General features: G+C 37.7%; 1 protein-coding gene across 1 annotated transcript in view; it reads right to left on the reverse strand.

Annotated features, from left to right (window-relative positions):
* Positions 1-12,312, reverse strand: part of GLIS3 (GLIS family zinc finger 3) — a 453,341-nt gene that overhangs the window by 286,860 nt on the left and 154,169 nt on the right. Inside the window, exon 4 of the mRNA XM_004677635.1 lies at positions 8,278-9,397. Within this exon, the coding sequence (XP_004677692.1) occupies positions 8,278-9,397 (1,120 nt within the window). The remainder of the gene's footprint in view (positions 1-8,277; positions 9,398-12,312) is intronic.

The following is a 12,312-nucleotide window of genomic DNA, read 5'->3' on the forward strand; positions in this document are numbered from 1 at the left end:
CCATCCCAGGCATGTCACATGACTGAAAAATTTGCATTTCACATGATATCTGCCAAGAGATACATTTTAAACTATAAACTTTAACGAGAATGATATGGTTTAGGAGAAGTTTCATTTCAGAAGCACTAAAGCCCAGTGCTTACTACCTCGGTGACGCTACCTCCTAAGATTACTTTTTATTAAGTGAATTTGCATTTCTATTAACTAGGTGTATGATTCCAATTTTCAAAACATTATTCCTATTTAATATGATTCCTATTTAATTCCTCTTTAATTTACATTGGCCCAAGGTAATTTCTAGCCTTTCTATTCCTACCTGTCTGGTACCATCAAAGTACTTGGTAAAGATTTCTTGCCCTGGGCTCTTTCACACCTCTGTGCTATAGAATTACTGGGGGATCTCCACCTGTATGACCTCCTTTCCTTTCTCTGAAAGAATTACTCTCCTCTTTCAAGTTGCAGCTACCTCCTCTAAGAAACCTGCCCAGGTTCTCCACAAAATTGGAAGCTTTTCCCCCTGCACAGACCTATGTCATAGCTCTCGTTTCATTATTGTGTAAAATAACTAACAGCATAACTCTCATTCCTACAAGATTGTGAGTTCCTAAAAGAGCTCCTAAATATCCCATTTTTCTCTACCTCTTAGCATCCAGGATGGGTGTAGCACATGGCCTGTACTCAGTGATCAAAGGAATAAAAAAACATAGACTTGACACCATACTATATAATTTGGGTAGGAAGACCATGTACAACCTTGTTTTTCCAGACAAGTCTGATTTACACTGATATTCCAATGAAACAGAATACCTTTCACTCTCAAAAAGTGTCCCAACTTGAATAATAACTTACATGTCCACCCTACCTTTGGAGCATTGTACAGTTACTCATGTATACTGTCCCTGTCTGTTCAGACTAGGTCATCTCATTTTCCAATTTCTCAACAATTTTTCAAGTTAACCTTTTTAAAAGATTCTTTAAAATTCTCCCTCAAAAGGATTAGTCAGCCAGTATCTGTGGCCCTAGAAAGTAACAATACCATGCTGCAAAACAGAATACACAGGTTTCATTCCATCTTCTCATCAAATTCTTCTCTATACCAACCTCCTTTACTAGTGATGACATCTACTAGACCAACCAATCTACCCTCTTGATGAAACTGCCCAGAGTTACAGGGAAATGGAGCCTGTCCACCCAAATACTGTGTCTGTCAGTCACACATCCTCTGCCCAGGGTTACATCATCCACTGTCCTATTGACAGTTTAAAAGTCCTGACTGATTAATGACAATAGCAACTAATAAAGCCGCTGGGAAAAAATAATAAACATCACTTTTCCACATCATGCTATCCAGAACTTGAAGAAGACATTTCTGAAAGAATAGAGGATCAGACTAATCTTTACCCCTTTCCTTAAAAAATAGATGTGTTAATGGGCTCTCCCTGGTGGTGCAATGAGTTAAAGCACTGCATTATGAAGCTCTCCAAAGCCGCTGCAGCATGAATTCGATCGCTGGCCAGGGAACTGACCCATATGGCATAGCAGACATGTTCTGACCCGCCTGCTGCTACCCTCAGCAGTGTACTTTGTCACTCTGCCTGTTCTGATCCCCACTCTGTCTCTGGTGAATCCTTTCACCCACCATACCTCTAGCCCATACCCCAATTCTGTAAGCATAAATAAATAAATTTTAAAAAAATAAATGTATTGGATCTTTTATTCTACGTACTCAAATGCTACCTGGACTCAAAGATGTCAACACAACCATTCAAAGAAAAGGTAATCAGGAAATATTCCAAAGGTCACAAGTGACATTTCTAATAAATTGCCAAATTAATTTTCCATTCTGTTGCAGTGTGAATGAACTCAGAAAAATACATTTCAAAATCTATATATGAACAAACCTCAAAAGGTTTAAAATGCATCCTCTTAATCAGACCATTTATGAAAATATTTATATAATCATTTCTAATTTTAAGAACATTATTTTGGGGCATGAAATGAGAGAAAAACCACAAAACAAATATGAACTAAAAGGAACATTAACCATCATGTAGTTAATGATTTTGGTTAATGAGGATTAAGCCTCAAATATTTAACCTCTTAGGGATACTCTCATTATCTATTGGTTTTCATTAATCCTGGAATCAGAGGGCAATGAAACATAAGCCACCATTTGCTTTAAAACATTTGCACAGATCTGCTATGAATTTATTTTCAGGACAAAGTTCACAAAAGGCCAGTTCCCCAGGTAAAGTGGATTAAATGCCTTCTAAAGGGAAATAATATTAAACCACTACCAAATGGTAGGTTTCTGAACTGTGTTTTGGGATGTGAAATCTGATTTGACAGATGCTCTACACACTGTGGTTAGTACCCCATGTGATGAAAATTTCTGTGGTTTTGCTTTTACCTAGACTAAGGAATTTGAAATTTATGGTTACATATATAGATCTACAGTATATTAGACATGTATATACAGATAAGTAAGCTAGTATTTCTTAAGTAAAATTGTTGGAAAAAAATATTGTGATATAGTTTTTTTTAATTCATTGAGTTTGCATTAAATATTTGACAGACTGATGCCTTGTGGGATATGACTTGGAAGCTACACTCTTTTCTGATCTCTACCAGATGTTTCACTAGTGGTGTTTCAGCCTCAATAGACAAAGAGGATATTAATGTTAATTTTATTTATTTAATCACATCAAGCAGATTTGATAAAAGGGAAAATTCAATATTTTGGTAATTGGCCAACTCTTGAGAAATATCCATAGTAGCAAAAAATGTTTTGAAGATCGTTTTATATTAAAAGCAGAAAGGCTATATTGTATTTGGAAGGGAGAACAATCTATATTTACCTTTAAATAAGGAAACAATGTAACATATTTGTCAGTTATACTTTTAACTCAGGGAAGGCAGAAGATGGTCATGATACACATTGTTCAGCATAGTCTCATGTCAGCCATTAGCTATTGCAGAGAAAGAACACTGAATCTGAAATGAACACCATGAAATTCTTCTGCCATTTTGAGAGATGTTGTACTATCACATCTCCTCTCTGACTTTCATTCTAAGAGAAAACAAGCTTACCCTAATTACTGTCAGAATACTAATAATGAAAAGGTATTCACTATAAAACACTTCCTAGAACCTTACGTGAAATGACAGGATAGATTTTCACTTGTCTAGCACTCAATGTCAGAACTTGGATCACTGTGTATCTCCTTTGAATACACATCAAGAATCAATTAGGGAGCTGCACCCCAGATCAATTGCATAGCATATTCTGGGGCTACATCTCGGTATGGGTACTTTGTTAAGTTCTCCAGTGTCAGTCAAGGTTGATAATCACCACTTTGGAGACTCTAAGTAGATCACAAACACAGAATATAAAAATTGGAAAAATCACTTAATTGTTCTAGGCTTTGTTCCCTCACCTAAAAAACAGTATGTTCGGATGGTGGAGTGTTAATATGAACTGATTTTCTTTTATAGTTAGATAAAAATGTATATTGATAGTTATTTATTTCAAACAGGCAGAAAAGCATAGAAATTACTATTTTGTCATAGATGTTTCAGTTCTCTCACTCTTGTTTAACCAAGAAATTATGTATTTATACCAACTATATAATGCTGTTTAGTATGTGTCAAAATGTATACAAGTTGCATTATACTGCAATATATCCTTTTGAATGAATTTTTCAATCCGCTTGTGTATTGACATTTATCTATGCCACCTCTTTATGTCAATATTGAGAGATTTCTATCTAGTTCATCTATTTTAAACTATTCCATACTATTTTTATCAAGTATAACTCAGTTTATCAATTTACCTTGTTTATAGATTTATGGATTTGTTGGTTTACATTTCTTTTCTAAAAATCAGATGTGCAATAAACACCTTTTTGCACATACCCCCCATTACGATATACAAGTTTCTCTAGGGAAGACACACAGATGTGATTTTGTTGAATATGCTCATCTTCATCTTTATTAGATATTTCCAAATTTTCTTCCAAAGTGGTTACAACAATTTACTCACTAACAAAGGGAAATCATTCCCTGCTCTCCAAACCCTCATCAGTACCTGCCATCATAAGAATATATGTAATTGTTGCCAATATGAAGGTTGTAGAGTGGTAACTAATATTTATGGTTGGCTAATATTTTCCCAAAGTCCCTTCTGGTTATGTAATTGTAGTCACCTCACCAATGCCAAGTCTTATCAAAGAAACAGAATAAAGAATATAAGAAAGCCTTCTTCCACAGCTTAAAATGAATTTGCTTTTCCTCAAGAAGTGTCTTACATGGCTAACACTGGCCCATGAACCCATAAATCAGGCCATAAAAGAGGAATGGGGACATGGCCCCAGCTCTGTATTTATTTTCTTGTATTCATAATCCAATGTTACTTAAAAAGCAACTCCCCAATACTCAAGCCAAAGCAAATACTCTAGATTTTGCCAGGCAAAATGCCTGTGGAGAAATGAGTCAATTCATACAAAAGTCAAAGCTGTCTTTGGTCAGTGACATTTTCATGAAAATCTGTGGGTGGGTAAAAGTTTTGCAAAATTCCTCCTTGCTATTGGACAAAATATATCCAAGAAAAATAAGCAAAATTTAAGTGGTGACCCACACTCCCCCTAATTCTCTTATTAACACTCCCTAACCTCCCAGCACAACTGCTTTCTATTGTGCATGATGGCAAGCCATTGGTGTTTCTGATCCTGGCAACAGAGTTCTGTTCTCCTGTTCACTCTGCTCCGATCAGATAGACTTTCTCATGAGTACTGGCAGACAGTGTGCCTGATCTCATTCAAAATACACCTTACTGGGAATGCTACCCAGGCATCACATACTCTTTAACTTAATGGCAAAAGACTTATGGTAAAAGCATTCTCAGTGTGAGCTCTGTTGGAACCATAACTATGGATACTGTAAGGGATGGTTAGTGTATATCTGTAGTTTCATGTTATATTTTATGCTGTCCTTTTAGGAAGTTGAGAAAGAAACAAATTCAGAGTCTCCGTGACTTGTTCTGACTTGAGAAACCTGTCAGAAAGTTATAATACAGTTCAGTATAATTATACTTAGGAATACTCAAAAAGTTTTGATAACTCTAAGATTCATCAATGCTGTAATTGGTCTAAGCTCAGGAAGGTCTAAATAGAATGAGCTGGCCCCTAGAAATTGCTGTAGTTAGTAGATGACAGAGAACAGACTCAGGTATTTTTAATATAATATTGCCATATCTCAATTTTTGATTTAACCAAGGTCTGCCCATCTGCTTAAAGAGGTCTGTAATTCTCGAGGCCTTTGCCATTGGCTAGGAATAGGTCTGCAGTCACAGTCAGGCTTGGAAAGAGAGCAGCTATGATGGCTTTTCACAGAAACAATGAGAATGAGATCTACAGAAGAGTTGAGTTGTTTGGGTGGGAAGAGAAAAGAAATCATTCTCCTCTTCCAGTAAGTTAACCAAATAATAGATTAACTATTCTCCTCCTGTCTTGCCATCTAGAATCCTGAGTGATCTGAATCCCAGAATTCTGGATAAGGCTGAAATGTTACAGTCAGTTATTCTGAGAATATGTTCTCCCATGCATGAAATGGAATTTGGCGTCAAGGGAGGATACCTCTTACTGTAAGCAGACTATCACTGAGTAGCCTTTTCACACACCCTTCTTTGGCCATGACTTCCAGACACTCATTGTACTGCTGGTAGTCATGGTCACCAAACACAATTGGGTCATCCCATCTTTCTGGGTCAATAAACTAAGTGAAAATAATGACTAATTCTAACTATGGGCCATAGAAAATTAATAGCAGTTAAACATACGTAAGACAAAAGTATATTGGGTCTTATAATTTTAACTATTCCTAGCCTTTGGAGGATGAGATACAGTCACAAAAGCCCAGAGATCACTTTATGTTTCCAAAAGAGAAGTGTCATTTACTAGGCAAGGATCTTAAGTTTTGAATCAATTACCTCAGTTACCATAGCAGTCAGAGATGAAACAATTCACTATTAAGAGTTCTTTATGTCTGGATTCTAAGAATGTAAAGAATGGTTTTGCAAAAGGTGGAAAAATCTACCTTTAACAAATATCCATCTGCAATGCCTTTGATCCATGACCATAAGTTGAATGGACTGCTGAACTTTCACAGTAAAATTAGCCAGTTAGCTAAACCTTACAAATCAAGTAGATGACTTATAACAACATAACAGTTTTCAGAAGATAAAATGCTATGATGTGTATGTTTTATACAAAAATGGCTGTCACAGCTAAAAATACATAATCCATTAGTCAGTTCCTAAGAAACCCTGTTTTAAATAAACACATTTGCACTATAACATGTGTAACTAAATGCTTTGAGTTCTAGATTTCATAAGCTGTTAAATCTAGCAATCTGAATTTTGCAAAAATTCTATCTAAAAATGGGGGGCAGCAGAGCAGAACACAGAGAAATCACTTCCTTACCCATCCTGAACAAGACAATGAAAAGCCATACAGAGGCTTGTACATACTCACCTCACAGTTTATTCTTTCACTTATTTTAATAATCATCATGCACACTTAGTAAAAAAATCAACTTTATAAAGTTATATGCCTTGAAAAAGTCTGGAAGCAGTGAGGAAATCCTATTGTACAAAAATTCATTTTGCAATGCAAAAAAAAAAAATTGGGGGTAATTCAAGCCTTTATGTTTACTTCAGTAAGCCAAATCCAGCAAACTATTTTCAGCTAGGATTAGTCAGAACTAAAAGGTTGGACTGTTTTCCTTCAGAGGCTGAATGTCTTTCCTGCCTGCAATAGGCCAGTGTGTTCCAAACAGAGTAAATGGAATTGCCTTCAATTGCTTGTCTCTTTCTGGCATTTTTAATGTAGAACCCTACTGACAGAGTTAGGTTTTTCAGCCTGGAATGCAATTATTCTGTTCACTCATATAACCTGGCATTCTTACAATATATCAGCTTCAGGTTTTCCTTAAGAAAAATCACAACATGGGGCATAAAGTAATGACAAGAAATGCAATTTCATTCTGCCAGAAATTCTTAAAACTCCTTTAGAAATGCCACTGGGTAGTGGGAGAGTACACCTAGTACTTGCATTACCTGTTTGACTTGCTTTTATGTGAATCAAACAACGTGGCCAATCTACAATCAAATATGCATTATCATAAAGACACAGGAAGGAGGAACTCTGGCTGAGAGACCACCATCTAACAAAGTTCCTTTTCAAAATGATTTATATATTTCACACATTTAATGACCTGCAGCATATTCAATAACCAAGGAAGACCTATGGTTCTCAGATTTTAACTCTAAAACTAATATAAAACACATGCATTTTTTCCCTAAGCATGAAGTGAGCTGCCTTAGATTGTTCAGAGCCACTCTGTGATCCCAAGGGTGATGTCCTGCTTGTAAACCCTGAGGGTTTTTGTTAGGTGTGAAGTTGTTGTGAAATCACTTAAATTGTATTAGTCAAAAACAGTGAATTTTGCTAGAAACAGAGATTGTTTGCAACATCAGTGATGTAAAAGCGAGGAGACAGGGAAGATGGAGGCACCATGCTGACTTCCCTCAACATCAAAGGCACATAGGCACATGTTCTTCTTGGTCTTTCTCCTGATACCAAAAAAAAAAAAAATCCTTTCCTAAAATTTCAGAGAAATCTTGTGAGATTCTGCTCCTGTGATATCCCCTGGGTGTTTTTATGCTGACTATAAACCATTAAAAAGTCTCACAACTCTGTAAGTATGCAGTGTGCAGGTTTGTGGGTGCATGCAGCAACATTTTTACTAGCCAAGCTGCTAAGCTTGAGTTCCTTTCTAAACAAATACCAAAAACACCTCCCCCCAATCCCCAATACTCACCCAGTTATTGGCAGAAAGAGAGAAAAATCACTGAGTTTTTGCTTTGGAAAGAGCTAAAGCTTATTAGTAGTACATGATGTGTGTTCTTCCATCCTGCACATTTCAGTAACTTTAAGCTTATAGCAGGGGGCATCTATTTTCCAATATTTTAGCCAGAGTGGCAGCTACACCTCCTTTAATGTGATTGATCATGTACATTTTGCAGAAAAGAATTCAGAACTAAAGGATGCTCAGCCGCTAATGCCTTCCCCTTCCTTAGGCTGGAGGGGAAGCAATTTCATGGATATCTAGACTGCTTTACCTCCAAACTACATAAAAGAAAATATCCCCCAGCTTGCAGCAAAGTTTGGAAAAACACACACAATTTCAATAAACTCACATGGGCTTTGGGAAACTCACCGAACATTTGTTGGGCTTCTCCCCGGAGTGGACTCTCATGTGAATTAGCAGTTTATAGCGGGCATTGAATGGCTTGTACCTTCGAGGACAACCTGCCCAGAAGCAAGTGAAATCTTCCCCTTTGCGCTGGTCTATGTGAACCTTTTCGATGTGCCGCACAAGTTCCTCCTGCTGGTCATACAAGGCACTGCAGTCGATCCAGCGACAGCAGTGCTTGCCCCCGATGTCGTCCATCTCTCCATCATCCTCCAGGACAGCCTGAGGCAGGGTCAGTGGCTGCGTGTGGGATACAAGCTCTTGGTGGTGCAAATGTGGATGGGCATGGTAGGGAGGTGGGGGACCTTGGGGTGGTGGTGGTAGAGGAGGCAGAGACGGTGCTGGGGGCAGGTCAAGGGCGTTACTGGGAAAATCATCCAGGCGCTCAGTCTTCAACAGACCAGCTGACTGGCCATTGGGTCCCGGCAGGCCATGCTGCACCACCATGTTGTTGACCAAGCCAGGCTGGAGGCCCCCATGCTCTAGCTGCTGCATGCGTTCATACTCCAGAGAGCCATCCTCACAGTAGACAGGGAGTGCCAGTCCCCCGCTGGCCACTCGCACACCTTTCTGGCTGCATGGCACTGAACATGGTTGGGGAATGCAGCTGCCACGCACCCCCAGGAAATGCCCATAGACTTCAGGTTGCGGGGACATATTGGCTGGAGAAGCCCTCGACCCATTGATGTAGGCGACCAAGGAGGTGGGTGAGGTGCGGATGATGGTATTGAAGTCAATCCCAATGCCATCAGACAGAGGGGACAAGGACAGTGCTCTCTTCTTGGAGCGAGCCGAGTGGGACTTGGTTGAAGAGTGCCTGGGACTAGGGTATGAAGAGTGGCTATTTTCCATGCCAAAAAGGTAGGGTGGCAATGAATTAGAGACACTATTGCTGGACATGGCTGTCCCAGGAGGAAGGCTCAGGAGGTCCCCAAGATCAATGCCATTCTGAGAGCCATGGTTGGAGGAGAGTGAAGGGAGAGCCCTGTAGCCTTGGGACCATTCTTGTTTCACACTCAGTGCAGACTGACTTTCTGTCAGACTCAAAGTTGTGGATGCCAAAGACTCACGAGAAATAAGGGACCTGGAACAGCAGCCAGAAAGGAGGAGGAAAAAAAAAAAAAAAGCAAACATTTTAGCAGGATATGGATTGCTTAAGAGCTAAAAGAACATTGCATTGACAATCCCTTAAGTATTTCCCCTAATTACATTCTCGGCTAAACACACATTCTTTGGCTAAGATAAAACCCAAGGCTTTTAGTTCCAGGTAAATAACATTTTACCAAGAACAATGAAGGCTAGTGCTCCCTGGAATAATAAAACAAAAGATCTATTGTTTGAAATAATCTTAATACTTTAATGATAATAAATAGTCCTTACCTTATTTTTAAATATCTTTTTAATGTAAGGGGGAAATTAGAGACATGGGAGTAATTATAGATGCTTGCTACAACAAACCAAATAAGCAGGTATTTATTAAACACCTACTGTGTGCAGCACAATACAAACAAGAATTGCAGGCAATACAAGTCTAAATGCTGTTCCAGCCTTCAAGAAAATCTATATGGCGAGGTAAAATAAGCCCACGCTTGATTAAAAACAAATGTGGATCATCAAGACAAAGTGTAATCCAGAGGACTTTATAATTTCACAAGTTAGCGTCACTGACATTAAAATTCTAAAGATTTTTTTTAAGATAGCAATTCATGCTATCAATATGCAGTCATAATACCAAATTGTCATAGGAAATGAAAAAACATGAAATATAGCTATAAGGGAATAACATCCTGAAATCAAATCATATTTGCAATTCTACATTTGGGACATGTAGGGTTTAAACACACTCGCCAGTAAGGGTTTTGTTGACAAGCTCTTGTCCTTAAAGCTGAGCAGCTTTGGGCCAACTGCAGATCATTCGCTTATAGTAGTTCATTTCTACAACAATAACTCTTCTGTTCTTCTGACCCTTTCTAAAGCATGCTTCAGAAGTCACAGTACTTATACCTGCATTTCAAAATGGTTTGTAATGTGTTCTGACCACTTTAAAATGCATTTTGCTTTACTATGACATCACTGTCTTAAAAATCATTGAAGAGAAAGCTTGGATAGAATATTTGTCACAACTCACTGCATTTTCCCAACTAAGACATAGCTATCAGGAAAAGATGGATTATTTATATATACCTGCTCTGACTTTCTACAGTGATCTTTTTTCTGATTTAAAAAAAAAAAGAAAACAATGTATTATATAGAGATATGTCTTCCCAGAATAAGCCCATTTACTACTTCCAACTGTTAAACAGCAACCTGTGTTGCAAGGGACTGAGGGGAAAAATCATTTTCATTTGTTCCCCTTACTCCTTTACACAAAATGGAAGCCTGGAACACTACTTCCTATGAGCTACAAATATAGCAAGAAAACATCTTGGTTCTGAAATGCACAATAAAAGGTAACAGATAACTCCATTACTGATGTGATGTTTCTATGAAGTAAAGTAATAATGTTTGCCAGTGATATCCAGATGCCCTGGAAACAGGTGTTTTTGTGTTTGTTTGGCCTTTTTATCTTGGTCCACATCCTCATATTTGGACTGAAGTCCTTTCATAAGTTGCAAAGTGGTTTCTGAACCATCTATCTTTTAAATGTCCAACAAACCCACAGCATGCATCTCTCCCTGAAGAGCTCAGCTGAAAGCTCGTGCTAATTGGATGTCAAAGGTCTTTTGGTCCCTTTCCCAGGGAGATTCAGGAATTGTTTTCTGATCCAAGCCAGATCAGTAGCCATGCCATATATGAAGTAAAGACAACTGACTCTGCATTACACCTGAGGCTGAGAAGATTTTAGAACATTCTCAAATAGTGCATTTACCTGGTCTCTATCACACTGGAGCATTTTAGGTTTTTAAACAGCAAATAACAGGCAAAAAATAGTTTGCCCACCTGTGCATACTTTGAATATAAAATTATATTATTGGCTTTGAGGACAGCCTATAGTTCATTTGTTTCATTGTTGAAAGATGTTTCTTATTTTTTCTCAAGTTACAACTCAAGTTTCTAACTTGGTCTCAATTTAAACTCAAGTACAACATGCAGGCCTGTTTCTTAATTCCTTAAAAATCTCAGTTTTCGAAGACAGTCATAAATTTTTCAGAAAGCAAATTCTATATTCAGTCCACTAAAGCACTAATATGAACAGAGAACTCTTCTATCTCCAACACCTAATGAGAACAAAACTCCAACAAATGGCCTTGTGACCCACCTCCTATCTTTTAATCTTTCAAATTCAAGAAATCCCTCAAATATACCAAATATACTTGTTCTCAGTAAGTGTGCTCTCTCCAAAGAAGCTAAAATACTGGCTGTGCGGCACCTTAAATGTATCTTCAGGCCCCGGTAGTTATTATTTTCCTGGATGAAATTCAAAGCTCTTCAACAAGAGGATTCATTTCTATCTCCTCCAGCATCCACAAGAATGTTAGATATATATGTTACCAAAAAAAAAATGGTTGATTTAAAGTAGAATGAATAATCGATCGAATGATAACTAACCATCATCTATATAGTTTGCAAAGCATGTTTCCCTATATCGCATCTCATTTGATATAGTAAACTGAATTTTTAAATAGAGTAGTTTACAAAAAATAAAACTGAGGATCTGTGAAATTCTTCCAAGTGTTAAAAAAAAAAAAAGGAAAAGAAGTACAAATGAAGCAGCATTTAATAGAAAGTTTCCTAGCAGGGCAACATACACCCTCTGTTACTTCCCCCACATCTCCACATTTGGTCCCAAATGCTCTGCTTGGCTAAAAGACCTAGTATAAACAGACTTAAGCCCACATTTTCTGTTTTCTAAGAAATCAGTAACTCTCCTAGGGTCATAAGAGACTTGATGACCAAGGTGAATTGCCAAGTCCAAAAAAAATACCAACTTACAGAGTATGTGGAATTTCTCACACTGAAACTTAAGGGAATATATATATATATATATATATATATATA

This window comes from Condylura cristata, unplaced genomic scaffold (assembly GCF_000260355.1).
Source record: "Condylura cristata isolate star-nosed mole 26May11 unplaced genomic scaffold, ConCri1.0 scaffold00006, whole genome shotgun sequence".
Lineage (NCBI taxonomy): Eukaryota > Metazoa > Chordata > Mammalia > Eulipotyphla > Talpidae > Condylura > Condylura cristata.